Source organism: Diceros bicornis, chromosome 13 (assembly GCF_020826845.1).
Source record: "Diceros bicornis minor isolate mBicDic1 chromosome 13, mDicBic1.mat.cur, whole genome shotgun sequence".
In the NCBI taxonomy this organism is placed as follows: Eukaryota; Metazoa; Chordata; class Mammalia; order Perissodactyla; family Rhinocerotidae; genus Diceros; species Diceros bicornis.
In genome coordinates this window covers 41,786,189-41,809,488 of record NC_080752.1, presented here as the reverse complement: position 1 = coordinate 41,809,488, position 23,300 = coordinate 41,786,189, and the positions used below count along the sequence as shown (strand labels likewise).

At 58.5% G+C, this 23,300-nt stretch overlaps 1 protein-coding gene across 1 annotated transcript; it reads right to left on the bottom strand.

The window, feature by feature from the left end:
• Positions 1 to 1,369: 1,369 nt before the first annotated feature.
• On the bottom strand, positions 1,370 to 18,095 carry SELENON (selenoprotein N). The gene is made up of 12 exons (XM_058553274.1): positions 17,881 to 18,095; positions 17,117 to 17,234; positions 13,332 to 13,465; positions 10,388 to 10,600; positions 10,046 to 10,170; positions 9,393 to 9,530; positions 7,652 to 7,733; positions 7,021 to 7,209; positions 6,534 to 6,639; positions 5,350 to 5,462; positions 5,156 to 5,257; positions 1,370 to 3,701 (listed from the first exon to the last, which is right to left on the bottom strand). Exons 1-12 carry the CDS (start codon positions 18,076 to 18,078, stop codon positions 3,531 to 3,533), a joined length of 1,689 nt encoding a protein of 562 aa, XP_058409257.1. The 5' UTR covers positions 18,079 to 18,095; the 3' UTR covers positions 1,370 to 3,530.
• Between the last annotated feature and the right edge of the window lie 5,205 nt (positions 18,096 to 23,300).

Below are 23,300 nucleotides of genomic sequence, written 5' to 3'. Positions count from 1 at the left end.
CAACCGCCCTCACTTCCGCTGACCCGCCCCCCGGAAGCGATCCTTCGCAGCTGCGCACCGAGCCGCGCCCCGGCGTCCTCAGAAGGCGGGCCCCACTTCGGGCAGCCGGAGCGCGGCTTCTGCGGGGGCGGGGCGGGGCGGCCACGCGTGCAGATCCCGAGGAGGGACACGCCCATCCCCTAGACCACGCCCCCGCCGGTCGGAGCCCTTGGGAAAAGTTGACAGCGCTTGGGGATTCCGGAGGCCTGATTGGCTGCATTCCCGCTGGTCTCCGCCTCCTTGCTGTTCCAGGCTTAGTCCCGATCCAACCTTGGAAGCCAAGGTCTCACTGTGTAGCTACTCGGCCCCCAAATTGTGCGGTGTCTGCTGTCCCCACCCCTACTAAAAAACTTGAGCATCCTCAGCCTGGCGTTCAAGGTCCTCCGGACCCAGCGCTTGCCTTGTCTCATCTCGACCTGGTCCCCTTCACAGTTCATGCTTCCCAGCCAAGACGCCCTACAGTCCTCTCCAGCAAGAATGGGCCTCCTCTCCTGACTCTTGTCCTCCAGCCCTTTGTAGCTTTCTTCCATTTTAGCCTTTATGTATCTTTCTCTCTCCCTCTCATCCAAACACACACACACACACACACGCACCCACCCACACACGCGCGCGCGGTATAGCCAGTAAGTTGGTTGATCAGATGGGGAGACGGACAGGCAAGACCCCAGAGGCATTCACGTTCCTTCCTGGCTTACTCACCCACTCCCTTTGTGCGCAAACCCTCTCTGTCCTGGTCTCCATGGCATGCAGGCCAGGCGCACATGCCCTCCTCTGACCTCAGCACGTGGCTGTGCCTGGCTCCCAGGCTGCGGCTCTTCTGTCTCCAAGCCCGCAATTCCCAGCCGCCAGGGACAGAACAGCTTCCCAGGCGGACAACCTGTGCAGTCACACAGGGTCTCACGATTAGAACTCCGTGCTTGCTTTACTACTCTGCTGTTGCCCTCTAGGAACTATATATATATGTATATCTACACACACATATACATCAGCATTTTTCCTTTCCCCATTCTGTTTCACTCTTTTACAGGTTTTTCCTAAAGTGACCTCCCGCAAAAACACTACCTAATGCCTGTCTCAGGCTCTGCTTCTAAGATAATGAGTTTAACTTCAGAATCTTTCTCAACACAGAACAAATTCTAAAAATAGTAAGTTCTAGGTCTATCACAAACTCATTTTAAGCAAGTCACTCAAGCCCTCTGGTGACAGATAAGACAGTCCCCACAGGCATTCCAGCCATGCTCCCTTGCCCATCTGCCAAGCCAATCCCACAGAGGAGTTAGACCAAGGACTGAATCGAACATCCCATCCAAAGGAAAGGCACTTAGAACTATCCTGGTCTCTCCAATTTTATTATAGGGCACGTTGGGGATGGGAGGGAAGTGGCAGAGGGGACAAGAGGGCAGCTGGGGGCCCTCCCTCACCACGACCTTTGAGGCACAGTGGGAGTCAGGCAAAGGCATCAGAAGAGGATGCGGAAAGCCCAGGCATCAGTGCCTTACGTGGGACAAGGGTCACTCCACGTGGAGCTGGCCTTTTGGGACCAGCACGAGGGGAAGAGCCTGCTGGCCGGGGAGGCTGAGTCCCCGCTGACACTGGGTGGCTCACGGGACGGGCTACCGCCACCCATGCCTGGAAGCACTGAGATGGGCTTAGGGGTCTCCTCCTGGCAGGGGCATGGAAGCACTGCCTCCCAGGACACAAAGAACGTGGCTGAGCTTGCTGGCCCGTGCCTGATTAGGTCTGGAGATCGGAAGGGAATGAGACATTTTGGTTCGAAAGGCTTTCTTTTTCACCTCAGCGAGAACAAGGGAGAGAGGTGGGGATGCAGTGCAAAACACACTCCAAAATCAAGATGCAGGCCGAATCTCAACTCTACCACTGAGTGACCTTGGTAAGTCACTTCGCTTCCCTGAGACTTAGTTTCTTCATCTGCAAAATGGGGACAATTAATATCCACCTCACAGGTTTGTTGTGAGGACTAAATGAGAAAGTACACATAATCTTAACAGAGTTAAGATTCCCTCCGACAGGGAAGACTCGTGTGGACACTGCAGCAGCAGGCAGGGGAACTCAGCGGATGGGAGGCCCGGGAGTGCATCTGGGGAAATGTCTGCTTTGCCTCCTCTGCCAGGTGTGAGAGTGAGCCCCTGCGGGGTGGGGGAGCAGGATTGGCTCCAAGGCCTTACTGAGAGCCCAAGGGCCTCTCGAGGGCTAGAGAGGAGGACAAGGGTAGGGTTGGGGGTACACTGACCCTCTGAGGACTGTTTTTAAAAAGCTGGAAGAGGAGAAGGAAGAGAGGACTCTTTCTTCCCATAGGTGCAACTGCAAAGACATCAAGCTGGATCCATCCAGGATTTCAGATCCAGCCATCATGGGGCAGCTGCAGGGAAGCCACTGCCCCTTCTTTCTCCTCAGCGCTGGGGTTATCAAAAAATACCTACAAACTGTGAGAAAGTTCACATAAAAACACTTTTCTGCATGTATAAAAAGAGACTGGCCGTGGTGAGTGGCTCAGGACATGGACCAAGGCCCCGAGAATGGCCAAGGAGGGTCAACGGCCACCCAGTGGTGGACAGACTGGTCTGGGCTGCACTTGTGTGGAGCTGGGTCCCAGGGTGGGAGGCACTGCACTGGCTCCAGCAGCCCTCCTGGGACCCTGTGCTGGGGGGAGGTGCCTGGGCCCTGCACCTCAGGGACCCCTCAGGGGACTCCCTTGCTCAGGGCAGAAGCCAACTTCACAGTAAACCTCCGCAGACAGCTGGCCCCCAGCAAGTCCCGACATAGGTTCTGGGGTCCTCTCATTAGTAGGATTGAGTGGTCTGGGGAGCCGAGGTCTCGGGTACAGTATGATTTCCCCTTCTGAAGGAGGGTTCTGCCCAGAGCGTCCAGAAGGCTGTCTCCAGCTGAGACTGACCCCACTGGGGACACTAGGTACAGGAGGGCAGCCAGGGCTGTGGCCAGGAAGAAGGCTCCAGACTAACAGGAGTGTTTCCTTGGCACCCCCTTCCCACCCAGGCCAGGGCTTCTTGATGTTTCTTTTGGGAGGAGGGCGACAGTAAAGAGAGAGGGGTGGCTGTGTCTTCCTGGCACCCACTCCTCCCTATTCTTCACCCCACAAGGGCCTGCACTATGTATCTGAGTGGGTGAGGTCCATGGAAATGACCCCAGGCCCTGTTTTGGGTCTCAAGAAGCTTCTGGAGCCAGGTGGGTAGTAAAGAGCTGACAGTGGCAGCCAGAGCTAGAGGTGCGTCGTCCTGGTTAGCCCAAGGACCCCCGTCTACCCCGCATCACTGAGGCAAAGCTAGGATGGCCACCCTTGGTTGACCTCGGACCCCACAGGCAGCCTGGGAGTGGCAGGGGTGGGAGTGTCTGAAGTTTGAAATGTGCAAGGACCACTGGCTCTGGGGCGGAGGGGCCCATCCACCAGCGCTGCAGGCCTGACTTTCCAGCTCCCCCATCCAGTCTGGCTTCTCACTGGCCAAGCAGGCACACTAGGGCTGGAGGAGCGGCAGGCCGCGCCGAAGGCCCTCCTTCAGGAACTGCATGTAAGTGGCCGTGGACGGGTCTTCAAAGGTAGACGAGAAGCTGAAGACGTTGTTCTCGATGTCCTCAGGCTTCATGGAGGTGATGTCCAAGAAGTAGTTGGCGTTGATGTGGTGGACCTGGGAAAAGGGCTGAGTGAGGAGCGCGGGGGGCCTGTCCAGGCTCAGTGCCCCCTCTGCTCCCTGTCTGCTCGTACTCTCTTGGGAGAAATGGTCACTCTCAGGCCTCGACTGTCCTCGCTCTGAGGTGGACGGCAGACAGGCAGGGCAGCTATGAGCACTTGCAGGGCCGTGCCCCTCTCCAGCCTCTGCTCACGTGGGACCCCCGACTACAGAGCTCTTCCATACCTCGTCCACTAGGCGAAAACCGAATGCCTTTCAATATCACCTTTTCCTCACCCCCACCTCCACCATGACTCCTCTTCTCCTCAGTTGCCCTGGGCTCTGAGCTCCACACTCTCTGCTGTCAAAATGCCACCCACTCGATGGACCCACTTCCCCATCTGCCTCTCGCTCCAGTGAGTGAGCTCCTTAAGGGCAGGGGCCTGGTAAACAAACAAGGAGCAAACAAACAAATCAACAAGCGAGTGGGAGAGTGCAGGCCAGACAGTCCCCCCGGCAAGTTCTGTCTACCAGCTCCGTGACCCCTGGGCCTGCCTGGCCTGGCTCCACCACGGTGGGCACCAGTGGACGAGTGCAAGCTGGCTGCCTCTCCCCCAGGCCTTTCCTCCCCCGGCTCCCCGATACTCCAGGGCCCATTCTCGTCACCTTGAGACTGAGACAGCAGAAGCCTCCCGGCTGGTGCCCCTCTCCCCACCAAGCCCTCACAGGACACCTCTTCCAGACCAGCCTCAGCTCTTGCTCCTGGACCCGCCTCCCCTTGAGAGCCTGGGAAGCTGCCCACCCTCCTACAGCCTCAGTCCCACACTCACGTCCCTTGGGACTTACAGGATAAGGGGCAGCTTCGCTCAGCAGAGTGGGAGACTCTGGCTTCAAAACCAGCTACACTTCTTAATTATGCAACTTGTGCCAAGTCTCAGGACCTTTCTGAGCCTCAGTTTCCTTGTTTGTAAAATGGGCATTCGTGATATCTATCTCCCAAAGCTGAAGTGAGAATCCAATGAGAAGGCATGTGTGAATGCTCATAAGGGGCCCTTAGGGAGAGGCAGAGTCTTGATGCTTGGCCCGGCCTGGGGGCTTCCCTGGTTCTCTCTGCCCGTCACAAGGCCTGGCCCTCCCTCCTCCTTCCATCCTAGGGCTGGCCACAATCGTCCAAAGTAAGCCTTCCCTTCCAGGCCATGTTCCTGTCCACTTTGGTCCCCAGAGTGCTGTTGAGGTCCCTCTTCTCGTGGGAGCGTCCCAACACCGGCACAGGGCAGGCAGAGAGGGCACCACAATCCCTATTTGATAGATGAGGCTAACTGAGGCTCCGAGTGACTGAGAAACCAGCCACGAGGTAGTGGAGCCAGACCCGAAGCCTGACGAGGTCTGCAAGTCTGTGCCCCTTGCCTGCTGCTTCCTCTGGCCCACAGTGCCGGGCCCAGGCCTGGGTACAGGCGGCGGGAGTTGCCTACCACGGTGCCATTGGGCAGGCAGATCATCATCTCCACGGGGAAGCTGTACTTCTCCAGGTGCAGGCCAGCCAGCTTCTTGTGGGATGGGTTGTCCTGGTTGTCCTGTGGGGACAGTTGGGGACACTCCTGGTGTCTCAGCCCCAGCACTGTCCTAGGAGCTCCCATGGGGCTATTCCCGCCCACCTGCCACTCACCTGCAGGTCCTCCAGCTCCTTCACCAGGGACCACGTGCTGATGAAGCTCTCGTTGAGGAGGGCGAGGATGGGCGAACTTTCCAGGACAGTCTCCCGGAGAGTCCGCCCTGAACCTGTTCAAGGAGAGGCAAGGCCAGAAGAGTGAGGCACCCCACATATCTTGCTGTGTTTTCCATCAGCATAAACCTCATGGACTGTAGAATGGTCTGTGCACCCAGGTAAAATAACAGATTCAAAGAACCTGGCACAAGTGTAGGTGCTGAATAAATGGTAGCTGTAATTAACATCAATAACATACTGGCATCTTCGGCGAGATTTGGGGTGGGGGTCTACCTGGCCCAGGGACTTGTAGACAGTGACAGCTTCATAAATCCACTAAACTCTGTGCCCCAGGGCCTTTGCACAGACTGTTCTTCTATCTAAAACACTCTTCTTGACAAACTCCTACTCATCCTTCAAAGTCTCAGCTTAAATGTCACCTTTTCTAAGAAGACTTTCCTGACCCCCCCTAGTTACACACTCTCATGCCACTTGGACCTTGCCTTGTGGGACACTCACCACACTTGTATTTATTCATTCAATGTCTGCCTTCTGCACACAATGTGTGCTCCCTGAGGACAGGGACCATTTCTGACTTCCTCACTGCAAGACTCCCAGCACCTAGCCTATAGCTTGGCACAGGAGGTGCCCAGGATGTTTGCTGATTGACTGGATGAGGGCAAGGGCATTGTTTTACTCATCTTCGTACCCATTGTCAGACACCCAAAGAACTTTGCACCCAGCAGGTCTCTGGTGAATTTTCTAAGTGAAGGCACGCCCAGCCTCTGGCACTATTTTTTCTCTCACTTGTGTGCCACACTTTACAGAGCACAGGCATTTTCACAACTCTGTCTGGTATGTTACCTCTCTTTTACTGTTGAGAAAACTGAGGCTCAGGGAGGGGAAGTCGCTTGGCCAAGGTCTCGAAGCTAAAAATGGCTGAGCTGGGCTCCTTCTGCTGTGCCCAGCAGCTTTCTCTGAGCTCAGCACATTAACCCCCAAGCCCTCACCGCACACCCCTGCGCTCCGTAGCCCCGAGTCCCTCACGCTCCAACAGCACAGTCCTGCTGGTCTCAGAGCCTTCTGTACCCCACAAGGCGTGAAGTCTCCCCATTCTCCCCTCGCACTGGTGGGGTCTGCCTTACCTCAGCAAGACTGGTCGTCCAGGGCCCCCCACAGCAGGATCGAGTGCACCAGCTTGTTCTTGGCCTTGGCTTGGTCAAAGGCCTCGGTGAACGGCAAGTAAGTGACCTGGGGCCACGCGGAAACAGAGAGAAGCTACTGTGTGCGGCCAGGGTCCCGTGCAGGGTATTCAGTGTGTAATGTGTGTGTGTAGTGTAAGTGTGTATGTGTGTGTGTAGTGTATGTGTGTGTGTGTGTGTAGGTGCTTGTAGTGTGTGTGTGTACATGTATGAGTGTGTGTATGAAGGAGTATTGCTGAACCAGGAGATGCCTCCTCCAAGTCCTGATGGCCAAGGGGAGGCTCCCCCTGGCACCAGGCTGAGCCCTGCAGGGAGGCAGCCTCAGCAGCAAGCCGTGCACAGAGCCCAGCGCCCTGTGCCCACCTGCTGGTCCCAGAGTCCCCGCCCCAGCCCCACGGAGCCTGACCTGCCCCACCCTGCGCAGCCTCACCTTCTTGAAGGGGTACATGGCCACCTCCAGGCGCCGGGCAGCCTCCTCCCAGCTCAGCTCCTGCTGCCACTTGATGTCCTCAAACACAAACTGGAGGGGCTCCCCTGAGGGCAGGCGGCTGTCGATCATGTTGCCATCCTCGTCCAGGATCACGGAGGGCACGGAGGGGCCCACGGCCTCCAGCTCCATCTGGGCCGGAGGTTGGCAAGGGATGACATCAGTGAGGGATGTCCCAGAGATGGGCAAGAATCCTCAAGGGGCCCTGAGACACCCTCGAAGATACTCCCTCACTGCAGAGCTGGGGAGACTGAGGCCCAGGGAAGGGCAGGGCCTGGTCAAGGTTATGCAGTGAGTCCGGGACAGACCAGCGTCCACCCAGGGCTCCTTGCCTGCGTGAGCCGCCTGAAGGCCCGTGGCAGATGGGCTCTGAGTGCAGGAACAGGGGGCTTCTCAGAATCCTGCTTTGGGGACAGTTGGCCTCGGCCTTCCAGGAGCTCTGTCCTTCACCCTGGACTGCCCTGAGGCTCCTAGCCAGCGGGGCCCTCCCTGCAGCCAGGCTGAGAGGCCCTGCGACAGGGCCCTGCAGCCGAGCCCCACCTTCCTACCTGGGTAGGGACCACTTGTTGCTCACCTGGGGTATGTAGCCGATGTCCACCTCCATGTTGCTGCTCTCACTGGCCCCGTACAGCCACTCCATGTCCACATTCAGAGACCTGCGGGCAGGTGAGGGCAGCCAGGGCAGAACCCCACCATCATCAAGGCCCGTTAACCACGTGTCAGACTTTACCTCGCTGAAAGTGCACAACTGACCCGCCTTACAGATGAGGACACTGAGGCTTGGCTAGGTGAATGCAAGGCCTCAGAGCCTGGGCCCCTTCCCCTCCGGGGCTGCCCCTTCCTCAGGCACTGTGGCCACACCACCCTCACCAGCCCTGCCCTTTACAGTTCCCAGAGGGCTTTCACATCCACGTCTCGTGTAGGGCCCACGACCTGTGATTCTGAGGCAGAGGTCATTAGCGCCTCCCCAGGACAGGGTGGGGCAGGGAAACCCAGCACTGGCCTCCCTGCGCTGGCCTCCACTCCCTCTCCAGTGGGAAGTCTGGCCCTATCAGGTGCGATCTGCAGATCCGCCACACGGGGGCACCCCAGGACTGGCAACCAACCACCTTGGGAGAGGTGAAGCCACCTGGGGTGAGCTGCCCTCAGCAGTCCCTGTGGTCTGTTCTTGAGACAAAGGCCTAGGAGCAGCTGGTCCTGGGGCTGGTCATTTGCCCTCTCCTTCTGTTCCATCCAGTCCAGGACCCCCGACCTCCAACCCTGGAGTGGAGGCAGATGTGCCTGGGCCTGGAGCACAGGTGCTTGCTTGGGGAGGAGGCAGGAGGAGTAGAATTCACCCTTCTTTGTCCTTCCTCCTCATTTTCCCTGTGGCCCACGATGCTCCCTCTCTCCAGAGAGTGAGAGGAAACCACTCCCGCTCAAGGGGGTGACTTTCTTTTCCCTGGCTACCCCAACCATCCCCTCACTGCTGCCCAGGAGTCAGCCTCCCATCCAGCAGATGAGGAAACTGAGAGCCAGGGTTTTGCCCACAGCCACGCAGTCCACTGGTGCCAAAGCCGCGACTTAACCATGGGCCTCCCAGCTCCTAGCCCAGGCTCTGTCCCTGTGCAGTCACTCAGGCCCACTAAGTGGCCACTTGCTGTCAGGGAGGAATCTGGAAAGACTTGAGGCCAGGGCCTCCAAGTCCCCTGCTCCCTGACAAGAGGCTGACCCTGAGCAGGTCAGGCAGGCAGGTGGCTGGCATCGACTAATCCCCTAGAAGCGCCCGTTTGCCCGCCCAGCGCCCCCCCTCCCCCACTGCAGCAGCTGCAGGTGGTGGAGGCCCTGCCTCGGGCCTTTGCATGTGCTGTTCCCCTCTGCCTGGCTAAAGCCTCCTCACCCCCCAGGCCTCCACTTAGATGTCCCTTCCTCTGGAAAGACTTCCCAGACCCCGATCAGCCAGGTCCCTGCCCACCTGCTGGCCTTCCCCTAGGGAGGCATGAGCAGGCCCTGGTTACAGGCCTGTCGGGGGTCTGTCAGCGGTATGAGGCCAGGGAGGCTCCAGCTTCAGGGTCATCTGGCTGCTGCATTGGGTAGGCCAGGCCCACACAGCGCCGGGGACATGCCTGTCACATGATGAAATGACTCCCCTCAGCCCACCTCGAGCTGCCTCCTCCTGGGTCAGCTCCAGGCTGCCCGCCAAGAGAAGTGGCTCTGGGGAGCAAAGGAGAGGCGGAGACTGAGGGGGCCTCTGGGCCCCTGCATCTGAGCTCCTGGAGCTGATGGTGGACAAACTTTAGCAGGTGCCGGGGCTGGGCGGGGGGCCAGGGTCCCACCTGTGGTTGGGCACGAAGAGCCGGAAGTCACGGACATGGGTAGCGTCTTTGGAGAGGATGATGTGGCCGGTGAACTGGCCGGGCGAGAACCAGAAGGGGAAGTCGGGTGGTTCGCTGAGCTGGAACTCGGCGTGGATGCTGTGGGGAAGGGCCGGTGGGGAGCAGCCCTGCTGAGCCCGAGCCTGCCCTCCCGCTTCTGCCCCAAAGCTAGGAACCCTTGGCCAGACTTGTGTGGGCAGAGGGCTGGGCAGGGAGAAGGCACGAGGCCCTCCAAGAGCTGCCCGTCCTTCAGGGCCCAGTTCACGTGCTCCTGACTCTCCTCTGAGCTCTCACAGCCTGAGCTCCCGAGGGTGTGTGTGACCTGGTGTCACAGCTCTTATACACCCCTTTCTGTGTGGATGACAGTCACGGCCACTAGCCCCGTCCTAGGCCTTTTCTCTTCCTCCTGGGAGGAAGTCACCACCACCCAGATCCACAGATGAGGAATCTGAGGCTCAGAGAGCCAAGGCTGCTTGCCCGAGACCACAGGGTGGTGAGTGGTGGGGCTGGGGGCTCCCAGTCCAGCCCTGCCCTCCTGGAGCTGTGCCCCTCCATGCTGCCAGGGAGTCCCAGGCCCAGGTAGGACACAGGATGGGGCTGCGAGGACCACTCACCGGAACATCACGGTGTAGTAGAAATCACTGATGGCAGTCAGGCAGGCGACGGCCCCCTGAGGGGCAAAGCGGGTCTTCACGAAGGGCCGCGGGTGGAACATGCTCAGGAGCCGGTGGATGATGACCTGTGGGGAGGGCCGTGGGACCCCAGGCTGGCTTGCTGGGCCCTGCTCCCCTAGGTGAGGGTCAGCTCTGGACCTGTTGGCCCAGGGGCCTAGGGTGCAGGGTGGGTCCAGAGAGAGGCAGGAGAGCAGGTGGGGCAGGCCTGGCACTGGGGGTCCAGCTGCAGAGGGGGAGGGGCTGTGCCTGAGCTGGGGCGCAGGGCCCTGGGGCTGCCCTCACCTCCTTGCCCTTGGGCGGTGGCGGGTAGAAGCGGTTGTTGGACAAATAACCAGTGAAGACGCTCAGCTCACTGGGGATGATCCACCAGGGCTCGCCCAGCTCCACGTGGCCCCGAGGCGGGAGGAAGGGTTGGAAGTGGCGGGCGGCAAACACGGCGCTTGGCGAGGCTGCGGTCGTCCAGTTGCGGAGGCCAGACAGGGCCAGGCGGGAGACCTGGGGCAGGGAAGGCCGAAGCTCTGAGGTGCTGAGAACCATGATTTTGGGGTCCCGTCTTGTGCATGGGTGGCAGTCTCCCTTGAGCCCTGGGCCAGCCCGCAAGCCGATGGAGCAGAGGTACCAGGGGAGGCTCCTGCCCTGGTGACGCCACAGGCCTGGCACCGTTCTGCCAGAGCAGAGGCTCATCTCCCTCTCCCCAGCCCCCGGCCTGAGAAGCAGTGCCACTGCTGCCCACTCAGGCCAGAGCAGGCCCCACACGGTCCTGCCTCCTTCCTCTGCATAGGCCAGCAGACCAACACCAGTGCCACAGCCCTGCCCCCTCCACCCACCTTGCTTTCTGCTCCCCAATCCCCCTCCAAGGCTCCTCCCCGCGGCTAATGTCCCACTGAGGAGTCAGAGTTTGGGTTTGAAGTTGTCTGAGCAGGGAGGCGGTAGCCACCTTTTGGGTGAAATCTCTGGGTCTAGGGTCAAGAACAGGATGAGACCACAGAGGAGGGGAAGGCAGGCTACCCCAGAGAGTGCCCTGCTTCAAGTACCGCCTGCGCCACGCCGGTTGGGCACCCCGGACCAACGGGCTTCCCTAAGCTGTCTCCTCAGTAATCTGCCTCGCTGCTGTCTAACGGGCTGATGGGCAGCAGAGAGTGAGGCTCAGACCCTGTGCAGGCCTGTGTGCACATCTGTCCGGAGCACAGCAGCGGGACCCTGCGCGTGCAGGTCCCTGGTAGAAGCTCCTCCTTCAGCAGCTCCTCCCTGTCCTTCTGGGCTGCGGGCAGGAGTTGTGTCTGCTGAGGCATCAGCCACCAGCACAGGGAGTGCCTGGCACCCCTCAGGGAGCTCAGCCCCCAGGGAGCTGCCCCAGTCTTTGACACCAGCAGGTCCCCTGTCCCTTCCCCACCTCCAGGGCAGTGGGGGCCCAGGCTCGGTGGGAAGTGGGGGTGGGAGGAGAGAGGGGCAGGGAGCTCCCACCACGAGAGATTTAACAGGCTGGCTCTCAAAGCAGGGCTGGCTGTGCAGGGCCAGGCAGGGCATCCCGCCCGCTGGGTCCCGCTCACAGGCTGGCGAGCCCTGCAGGGGGCTGCCCACAAAGGGGGGCTGCACTCTGTGGGGCTCTGCTAGGGAGGCCAGGGCTGGGGGAGCTGCTCCTGACTCATCTCCCGGCACCTGCCCCACCCTGTTCTCACTGCTCTGCAGGGGACTCATCTGCTCCGACAGCTTCAACCACCACTCCAGGACCATCGCTGCCAAACCCATCTCCACCCAGATCCTTCCACGGAAGGTCAAACCTGTGTTTTGAACCGCTTAATGGATCTCCTCCTGGACATCCCCCAGGCACCTCAACTTCCACAGTCCAAACGGGCCTCGTTCCCTCTCCACCAGACTCCCTACCTGCCTCCAGTCCCTGTCTGGGCAAACGGCCCACCAGGCACCTGGTCACCAGCCAGGAGCCTGAGTCACCCCGACTCCCCTCCCACCACTTTCCGCTGTAGCCACGCCCTGCCTTCCTTCCCTTCCCGCATCCTCCAGGCTGTCCCTCCTCTCCATCACCACTGCCCCCTCCCCACTCCTGGGAACTGGCCTTCAAGCCTCCTATGTCTCCCCAGCTGCCAGCCTGGAAACAGATCTCATGAGGGAACTCTCCGATTTCAACATCGGCGATGGTAATTTGCAGCTGCAGAATGAAGGCGAAAGTCAGGCAACCAAAGCCCTTTGTGTTGGGGCAACTTCTCTGCCAGCCCCCCTGACCAGGACGCCCCTGCATGTGTCCCACGTGCCCTGGGTTCAGCCACACCAGCTCCCTGCCCTTGGCTGACCGGCCTGGCACTTTCTGCCTTCAGGCCTTTGTTCACGTGAAGTGACATTTCAGCTGAGATGTAAAGGCTGAGTAGGTGTGGGCTGGGTAGAGAGAAAATGCTGTTCCTGGCGGAGGGAACAGCATCTGAGAAGGCCCACAGCTGGAAGACAGCCTGGACGTCTGAAGTGATTGGAATGGAGAAAGCCGAGAGGAGAGGATGGAGGGGGGCAGGAGAGGCAGGCAGGGTCTGGGGAAGCCTGGGCCCCGTGATGGGCTTGAGGCGTTGTCCACAGGGCCTCTGGTGGGGGTGGGACTGGTTAGCACAGCATCTGTCAGGTGCCCTCCCCACCCCATGCACTCTGCTGGGGGCCGAATCTCAGGTCCAGTTCATCGGAATTCAACAGAGCACCTGTCAGGTGCCAGGCATTGTGCCGGGGGCCTGGGGATGCACAAATGTGGGGGACACAGGCCTTGCCCTCAAGATACTCATAGCCTGGGGGAGAAGACAGACTGGCAGACAGTGACCACTGTAAGGGAGGTGGCTGCATCAACACGTCTCTGGTGCACTTGCTGTTTCCTCCAACCAGTCCTTCCTACCTCTGCCCTCACCTGACTAGGCCCTCCTCCCCTGCAGTCTCTGTCAGATGTCGCTCCCTCCAAGAAGCCTTCCCAGATCCCCTATCTGGTTTAGAGGCTCACTCTTGTCTCTCCTGCCTCCCTCACCGGACTGTGCCTGGACAGCAGGGACAGCACTGCACCCACTCTGCACCCCCAGGGCCTGGCACACTGGATGCACAGAGGGCAGCTGATAGAGGGAGGAAGGAGAGAAAGAAGGAAACTTGAACAGGGCACAGACCTATTCTCAGGAGGCGAGTGCCCACAGATGATCCTCCTGTGTGTGGTCCTATCTGTGGGGTCCCCCCTTCCCCAACTCACCCCTAGGAACCCGTCTTTGCTCTTGGTCATGGACTCTGGGAGCAGAGGCTGGAATCGGGCTTCTATGGTGAGCGTCTCCTCACTGGGGTCAGGAGGCAGCTCCTCCTCCTCGTAGCTGGCCGCGGGACTTGACCCTATGAGACACAGATCGCTGGAGAGGGCCCTGCCCTTAGGCATCCATGCCGGCTGGTGATGTAAGGAGCCAGGCTCGGAGCCGGGGTAACAGTTAACAATCACCAAAGTAACAACCAAGGTGTATGTATCCCATTTTAGTTTCACAGCAGCCCTGTGAGGTAGATAATAACATTATTACCAACTTCATTTTACAAATGAGAGAGTGGAGGCTCAGAGAGGTGAAGTCACTTTCCCAAGGTCACACAGCTAGGTAGTAGGGGGTCAGGATTCAAACCCAGGCCTATTTTCCTCTAAACCCACAAGCAACTACGACCTTCTTCTGGAGGAGTTAAGATCTCAGAGCCCCAGTTCCCTCTAAGACTCAGGAACCAGATGACTTGGGTTCAAATCCCAGCTCCAGGGCCGGCCCCGCGGCTTAGCGGTTAAGTGCGCGCGCTCCGCTGCTGGTGGCCCGGGTTCGGATCCCGGGCGTGCACCGACGCACCGCTTCTCCGGCCATGCTGAGGCCGCGTCCCACATACAGTAACTAGAAGGATGTGCAACTATGACATACAACTATCTATGGGGGCTTTGGGGGAAAAATAAATTAATTAAAAACAACAACAACAACAACAACAAAAATCCCAGCTCCACCCCCGACCAGCTGTGTGGTGGCTGGGCAGTGGCTTGTTATGAGAATTAAATGAGATAATCCATGTAGTGTTATCACCAGGCCTGGTAGAGTAAACCCGTAATAAACTTTAGCTGTATTACTATTACCAGAGGTTTCAGGGTTGGGGGGCCACGGAGCTGGGGCTCAAACCTAATTCTTCTGACTCCAACCTGTGCTCTTCCAGTGGGCCAGGCTGGCTGCAGAAAGGCCATTCTCACTGTTCCCCTTCCCTTTGTTCTCCAAACCGAGTCCCAGATGATTTGGCGCTGGGACCCCCAAAGGCAGGGTCTGCGCAGGGAGCCGCCCCACCCAGCAGCTGGGATCCCCAGCACCAAGCAGAGAAGCCACTTTCCGGGGCTTGGAGAGGAGAACGCACTGGGCCGGGCATCGTCAGCCCAGCTCCAGGGTGAGGGCAGCTCTGTTTCCTGGACGACTTGGGGAAAATCCCTCAGCCTCTCTGGTTTTCCTACATGAGAAATGGAGACCATGCTGCCAGGGGTGTCCCTGTCATGGGGGTCTCGTGAAGAAGAAACAAACACTGCTCGGAGAGGCACTCGGTCAGGGACTCAGAGCAATGGCTGAAAGCAAGCAGCAGAACCAGGCGATCTTTGGTGTCACAGAAAGAGCCCTGGTTCGGGAGTGCGGAGACATGCTCGTCCCCGATTTTCCAGGTGGCCCTGTGTCCCCATCAGCACAAGGAGGGGCTGGGCCAGCAGGGGCTGACCTCGATATCTCAGACCTCTTCCTGTCAGAGATCTGCCAAGTCTAATCTTTCAAGTGTGGAGGGAGTCATGGAGGTTTAAGGGAGAAATGAAGCCTATTTCAACAGGGGTGACTGACAGAAGGGTGGGGGCCACGACACCTATAACGGAATAAAGCAGGCCTGGGTCTTGTCACGTCCACTCTCCCAGGGCAGGTTCGTGGCACAGAGACCATGGTCGACTGGCTGACTGAATGGGTGCATTCGAAGCAGTTCTTAACCAGGAATCATCAGAATCACCCAGGACACCTTTTTAAACTACAGATGCCCAGAACCCTCCTCAAACCTCCCGAGTCAGAATCTTAAGGGGCTCGAATCAGGAAACTCCTTTCAGTCAGCTCTCCCCAGCAGCTCATGCTGCAACCCCTGTTCTAAAGAATCACTTGGGGCCGGCCAGGTGGCGCAAGTGGTTACGTGCGTGCGCTCCACTGCTGCGGCCCGGGGTTCACCGGTTCGGATCCTGGGCGCGCGCCAACGCACTGCTTGGCAGGCCATGCTGTGGCAGCGTCCCATATAAAGTGGAGGAAGATGGGCACGGATGTTAGCCCAGGGCCAGTCTTCCTCAGCAAAAAAAAAAAAAAAAGAAAGAAAAGAATAGAAAAAAAAGAGGAGGACTGGCGGATGTTAGCACAGGGCTGATCTCCCCACCAAAAAAAAAAAAAAAAAAGAATCACTTATTTCTGCATCTGTTAAGCCAAAACTTTCACAATCTGGAAACCTCAGAGGAAGGGAACAATAGGAATGTGTAGGGTTATTAGTCTGCCCTGCTTATTCAATTATTTTACTGTTATCACAAATAATTATTAATAATAATGCCCAGCATTTTACGGCTCTTTGGTTTTTTAAGAAAAGTTTCATTTCCTGATTTATAAGTGACATTTGCTTGTTTTAGACAATTTGTAAAAGTTTTAAGGTATCAAGCAGAAAATTAAACATAATCATAACTGTACCAACTAGAAAGACTGTTTGCCTCTATTTCCTGCTTAGATTTGGTGTTTTTGGTTTTGCTTGTTCCAGTTTTGTACTCACAGTGGCCTTGGAGGTAATGGAGGGAGGGTTTATTTTCCCCTGATGGAGAAAAAGGTTTATGTGAAAAAACTGAAAGCACCCCAAGCCCAGCAAGCTTGGACCACATGTCATTACGAGGGAACTCTCGCTCTCCAGCCATAGAAAGGGATAAGGAGGTGGCTGTGTGGATGCTCAGAGAAGTGTGTGCAAAATAAGAGGTCAAAGCAATCCACACGAGGCTGACCTGTTCCCCTGCCCATCTGCTCTCATGACAGAGCTGACTGCCACTGAGAGACGCTGACACATGTCTGCTCTAGCACATTAGCATTTTCCATCTGACTCTCCTCTGACAGTGACCACAGGTCACCAGGCCAGCAAGTGGCTGACCTACCTGCCCCATCCCGAGACACAGAAAGCCCATCACAGCGCCTGCTGCTTACTCACCCGAGAGCACGTGGCATCTCTTCTTGCTTTTTCCATCTACTGACCTACTTACGCCGGGCAATTTGGGTAACAGTCAGTACCCAAGATCATAGTTCAAGAAATGTCACAAGAAATGAACACAGAGGTTGGGGCGGTGGTGAGAGAAGCATTTTATAATTCATTAGCTGTTTCAGCCCCTCATCTTTACAAAAAACAAAAAGTCACTGATTACAACTAGGCAAAAACGGACAGCAAGAACGAGACAGGACTCTGACAGCAGCTGAGCAGTTCATACAGTGACAATAGTCACACCTCCCGTCTATTGACCATCTACTGCACACCGGTCACTCTGCAGACATTCTCTCTAATCCTCAGCCCTGTGAGCTGGCCCAGGACGGCCCCAGTTCTAATCCTGGCTCTGTACCTCCCTAGCCTGGGCACGTGGGTGAGCCTTCCTGTGCTTGTTTCCCAAATGATAAACATGAGGATCGTGACAGTGTCCATGTCACAGGGCACTGTGAAGATTAAAGAGACAACTCACAGGAAGCGCTTCAAGTGAGGTCTGGCACTGGTAAGCGACTGTTATTTAGGATTACTCACACTTGAGGAGAACAGGCTGGGGGGCTGCAGAAGCAGCTGGCCCAAACTGCCAGCTAGAAAGTGTCAGAGCCGGGAAGACCCAGGGCTGTCAGGACCCACAATCTTCGTCTACTCCAGATGGCCCTGCTGCTCAGAGCAGACACAGAGCAAGGAGCTGAGGGTGTTGCCTGGGCTCCCTCCTCCCCAGGCCCCAGCCTCTCCTGGTACCTGTCAGCTTCTCAGCGATGGGCTTGAACTCCTCAGGGCTGATGTACATATCCCGGTCAGTGTCCAAGGAGGAAAAGAGAAAGAGGCCTTCTGTCCCCAGGGCCTTCAGCGCTGACTCCTGCTTGGGAGGCAGGGGCAGGGCTGAGCATCAGCTGGATACCCAGCTGGTACCCAAAACAGGTGGAGGGCGCAGCTCCCACTACCATCTTCCTGAGTTCTCTCAACACCTCCCAGTCTATCTGTCCAAACGTCACCTCTGCACCGCCCCAGAGCCCTAGTCCCCTTCCCTGGTCCCTGCTTCACCCCAGGCCTTCATCCACTGTCCACTCTCTAAACCGCCCCCAAGTCCGTCCCCTACAGCCCCTTGTATCTGGCCTCATCCCCATGTCGCCCTCTTTTTTCTCCCATTCTCTTGCCTGTTTCCCTCCCCAGTGTCCCAGCGCCCCCAGCCCCACTTCCAGATTCTCCGGTCCCAGCTTCACGGCGGACCTTGTCTGCTGTCCGCTGTCCCAGTCGCCTCTCTAGACTGTCCCCTTCCAGTCTGTCCCAGCCCCTGCCTCACACCGGCCAGTCCTTTCACCTCCCCCATCGCTCCTTACAAGTCTGCCCGACCCCTGGAACTAACTCCCCGTCCCTCTCGCTTCCAAGCCGCCCTCCAGGGCCCTCCGTCCCCCTCCGGCCACGCACGGACCTTCCCTCCCCCAGGGCGTCCCCCGTCCTGCACCCAGGCCCATCCGGTCCCGCGCCCGACCCCCCGGCCGGACCTGCCGTGCGGCCGCCTGGGCCTCGGCGAGGCGGGCGTAGGCCCGGGCGGCGGCGGCGGCCGCGGCGGCGGCGAGCAGGGCTCCGAGCAGCGCCAGGGCGCGGGCGTGGCGGCGCGGGGTCGCGGGGGGCGCGGGCGGCGCGGCGGGGCCGGGGCCGGGGTGGGGAGGCCCGCGCTCGCCCGGCCGGGCCCGGCCCATGGCGGCGGCTCGGCGGCGGCTCCGGGGCGGCCGGGGACGCGGCACGGCGGGCGGGGCGGGGGGCGGGGGGCGGGCGGAGGGCCCCGCGGGGCGGGCTCTAGGCGAGGGGGGGCGGCGCGGGGGAGCTGGTGCGGGCGGGGCGGGGCGGGGCGGGGGGCCCCGCGGGGCGGGCTCTGGGCGAGGAGGGGCGGGGCGGGGGGCGGGCTCTGGGCGAGGGGGGGCGGTGCGGGGGAGCTGGTGCGGGCGGGGCGGGGCGGGGCGGGGGGCCCCGCGGGGCGGGCTCTGGGCGAGGGGGGGCGGGGCGGGGGGCGGGCTCTGGGCGAGGGGGGGCGGCGCGGGGGAGCTGGTGCGGGCGGGGCGGGGCGGGGCGGGGGGCCCCGCGGGGCGGGCTCTGGGCGAGGGGGGGCGGGGCGGGGGGCGGGCTCTGGGCGAGGGGGGGCGGCGCGGGGGAGCTGGTGCGGGCGGGGCGGGGCGGGGCGGGGGGCCCCGCGGGGCGGGCTCTGGGCGAGGAGGGGCGGGGCGGGCCCGCGCAGCGCCGGGGCGCAGGGTGGCGGCGGTGGTGCTGAGCGAGCCGGTCGAGGGATGCCGGGACTCCTGCCACCCCTGCCTCCCCCAGGCCTCTTCCTTCCTGCCTGCTCGGCGCCTCCTTCCTGACTTCAGTTTCGCAAAACGAAACCGGGCCTCGGCGGCCCATCTCGCCTGGCCGAGCCCCGGAGAAGGAAGGGGCCAGGGCGGAGGATCCGCACATCCTGAAGCTTTTCAGGGGAGGGGGCTCAGTGGGCCAGCAGGCCTGGTGTCCACCTCTGTTGGGAGATGTGAGCGAGGCCAGAGGAGGGCACTGCCCACCCTCCACCCTATCCCACCTGCTTTCTAAAATGTCTTCAGTCACCTAGAAAAAGAAAAATTACAAAGCAAGTCCAACCCCTATTGCCTTCATGGTCCAGCTGGAAGGCCGCCTCTGCAGATTTGCAGCGACAGGGCACGACCTGTTCAAGGCCACACACAGGTGCTGCAGCCCCGAAACCCTCACCTGCCCAGGGCCAAAACGCCCTCACCTGTAAGGAGTCAGGAGCCCTCCCTGTGGGTTGCTGTGAGGTGGGAACTCCTGGGCTGGCGCAGAGAGGGGGCTGTGAGTGAGGGGCAGCCTTCTCCTCTGCTGGACCTGACATGGCCTCAGGAGTGCTTTTTCCAGAGAACAACCCTAGGCACGCTTCAGAGAGGACCTTGGGAATGGAGGTGGGTGGATTTGAGGAACTGCTTTCTTGTCTGTCGAGTCCCCAGGAACCTTGGTGCCACTGGGGCTCTCTCCGTTACATCAAGGCCCCAGGAGCCCTGGGAGGACCCTGTCTACTCTTTCCCAGGAGAGGGCAGCAGCTGCCGAAGCTTCTAGACAAGAACTCAGCCCAGGGGCACAGCAGCACCCACCCTTGGAGTCACTGCCAACCCCCGTGCTTGTGCACCTGAGGTCCAGGATGTGGGGGGATTTAGCAGGTACTGACCACCTACTGTGTGCTGGGCTTGGTGGTGGGTGCTTTACATGACCCATTTTGTTCTCAAGCTGCCCCGTGAGGTGAGGATTGTTTGCCTCGTTTTTCAATTAAGAAGCCGGAGCTCTGGCAAACAGGTCTCTCTCAGTCCAAATCTCTTGCCACGCTACCTCCTGGGAGATGGCCTCACCTCCACCACCACTTCTGTCCCTCAGGGGTAACCAGCCACGACAGCGCCACGCAGCCAGGGCCCTGTCTTCCCAGCTCCCACGCCGGACCTGCACGTGATGGGCACCTCAATGTCTTTTGGATGAGTGACTCCCAAGGACCAAAAGCTGTAGGCACTAGACCCAGCCCTCGCCCAGCACTCTGGCCCCATATCCTCAGAGGGAGCCATTGAGGGCCTGACATCTGGTGTTGGCTTCCGAAGGCTTCCAACCGTGCCACTTCCAACTCATTACCGCTAATGTTTGGGGACACCCTGCATATGACAGATGCTATTAGAAAACCAAATTCTGTTCTATCAGGAAGCAAAGCTAACAGAGCACAGAGCAGGTTAGGAGGGGAAGATTGATGAGCCAAGGCCCCTGGAAAATAAACGAGGGAAGTTTTCCTTGCCAGATTACTTTTATTTATTACACTTGCTTTTTGTTAAAGACAGACACCCCACTGGTCTCTGCAGCCCAGGGCTGGAGAGATGGGCGTGTCTCTCAAAGCTTAGGACGGCGCCAGGGGACAGGAGACGGGGGACGAGTGGGTCTATAAGACTTGGCCCAGGTCAGCAAGCCTCTGGGAAGAGGATCAATCTCAGGACCCAGCTCTGGAGAGACGTCAGCTCTGGACCTTGGCAGTAGAGCAGGACTGGGTGTCTCGCTGGTGGGCACCCTTCCCAGGAGCACTTGCCTCTAAACCAAGGAGCCGGGCAGAGCAGGGCCTTGAGAGATTGGCCAGCAGGGCGGTTCTGGCCAGGGGTGGCCCTGCAGGAGCTCCTTGGCCCCTTGTTTCAGGCCGCTCAGAGGGCAAGGGTGGTATTTAGCAGCAAATAGAAACTGCACCAAGAGGGGTGATGACCATGTCCTTGCGGGGCTCGCCGGTTAGCAGGGGATCGTTCATTCGCCCATTCAACAAATAGTTATTGAGGCTCTTCTGTGCTCTGTTCTGGGCATTGGGGATCCGTCAAAGAAGAACACAGAGTCTCTGCCTTTGAGACAAGTCTGTGGACACCATGACCCCTGGAGGTAAGCACTCTGAGAGAGGGATGTACACAGAGGAGGGTCCCCCTGACTGTCAGGAGGGGTCAGAAGAGGCTTCACAGGGGGGAAGTCGAGCGGGCCTGAGTTCAGGAGGTCATCGGTCAGAGCACAGGGAGAAGTATTCCAGGGGCCAAGCCCTGGCGGCGTGAAACTCAAGGGCACAGCCGTGGCATTGTGAGGATGTCGTCCAGTGGATTTAAGCAGAGGGGCTGGGGTGTGGGGGGTAGTGGGAAGGGAGAGGAGGCAGGAAAGACAGGCTGGGCTCTGACCAGCTTGTGAAAAGCTTGGACTTTATCCTTGAGACAACGCAGACTCATCAGAAGAGAGGGACATTTGGCCCTGAGGCACCTTTCAGACTGCGAGGGAGGGTCCTTGCTGTGTCCCTGCTTCTGCCCAGAGGCGGAGGAGTTCTGGGTCCCACACTCCAGGCGTTGGTGCAGACACTGCCGGCTCCATCCACCCTCTGGAAGAGGAGGCAGGGCCTGGCCTGGCTGCAGCCACTGTGGCAGGGTCACTGCCTCAGTCCCTGGCCTGTCGCTCTCTCTCACACCTACACCCATACCTGCCTGTCCTCTAGCAGCCTCCTCTCTTCTGCTGCTTCCTGTTTCCCTGGGGTGAACTGGCCAGGGAAGGGCCTCCCTCCACCGGGGCTCTGCTGCTCTCCAGGGAGTAAGATCAAGGTAGGGTTTTGCACTCCAGCCCTACCTGGATAATAAGCTGGGGGTGGGGCATGAGAGCCATTTGGCTGTGTTTTTGTGTTTCTCTTCTATGCTTGGGACCCTGGAGAAGCAGAGGGGTGATTTGCCTCAAACTCAACCCCTAACATCTTGGCAGCCAATAACAGGAGCAGCATTTGGGAGCAAAATGTCATGGGGGAAACTGAGGCTTCTGCTGCCACTGTAGGAGTGGCTTTACATGCCTGGACCACGCAGGCCTCTCAACAATCTAGGTACCTACTATGTGCCAGGAACTATTCTAGGCCCCAGGAACACAGCAGTGAAGAAGACAGAGAAGGTGTTTCCTCTCTTGGAGCTCAATATTCTAGTAGGAGGAGGGAGGTGATACACTCACAAAGAAGACAATTTTGGGTAATGGTAAAAATGAAGGGGTAAGACAAGGTGGTACAGAGGGACTCAGGCGGGGGCAGGGGAGCAACTTCAGCTAGGAGGTGACATTTACACTGCAACCTGAATGGAAAGAAGAAACCAGCTATGTGAAGAATGGAGGAAAGGGCATCTCAGGCAGAGGGAAGAAGAAATAGCAAGTGCCAAGGTCCTGGGGTAGAAACAAGCTTGATGTGTTCAAGAAACAGAAAGAAGGCAGAGTGAACTATGCAGAGAGGAACGACAGAAAATGTTGGTGACAGAGGCTGGAACCACGTCAAGAATCTTGTAGGCTGTGGCAACAAGTTTCAGTTAGATATGATGGGAAACCGTTATAGGCTTTTAAGCAGGGGAGAGATATGTGACTTGTTTTTAAAAAGACATTTCTAAGAGCCAAAAAGCAGAAACAACCCAAATTGCCATTGGTGAATGGATAAAGAAAATGTGGTATATCCATACAATGGCTGGTGTTTGGCAATAAAAAGGAATGAAGCACTGATACATGCTACAGCTTGGACAAACCGCAAAAACATTACACTGAAAGAAGAAGCCAGACACAGAGACCACGTGTTGTATGATTCCATGTACGTGAAAGGTCTAGAATAGGCCAGTCTACAGAGACCAAGTAGATTTGGGGTTGCCTGGGACTGAAGCCAGGGAAGGAGAGTCTACTAGTGGGCACAAGGCTTCTTTTTGGGGTATAAAATGTTCTAAAATTAGATTATGGTGATGGTTGTACAACTCTGAATATACTGAAAACACATGAATTGTATGCTATAAATGGCATATAAATTATATCCCAATAAAACTGTTTTCTTTTTTTTAAAGGCCTTTCTGGTTTCTGGATAGAGAGTGGAATGAGGGGGGCAAAAGTGGAAGGAGGAGACAGGAGGCTGGTTCAGTCTCCAGCCCAAAGCCGGCAGGGGCCTGCGCTCAGGTGCCTTGTGGAGCTGGAGAGAGGCTGGAAGATGCTGCGGATGTTGCGGAGGCAGAGACCGGACTTGCTGACGGGGAGGAGGATGGTGAGGAAAGACAAGCATTGGCCCTGGGCTTGAGCTCGGGTGGACGGTGGTGCCGTTCTGGAGACGAGGAAGCAGAAGGGGCCCAGGCTGCGGGGGCCCTCAGTGGGGTCCGCCGGGCTGGGATGCCCCTGAGCCACCCCGTGGAGCACTGCGCAAAGGTGTCACGGAGACAGTGTGCCGGAGTCCGGAGCTGTGAGCTACAGGGAAGGCGAGGAGTGGGCTATGAACTTGGGAGTCGTCAGCCGTAAATGACATTTAAATCCACAGGCTTCAGTGAGATCATCAAAGGAGAGAGAAGAAGCCTTTGGCCCACGTGGCCGCAGCGGCCGATATGTGACCACAGATATGGCCGTGCCT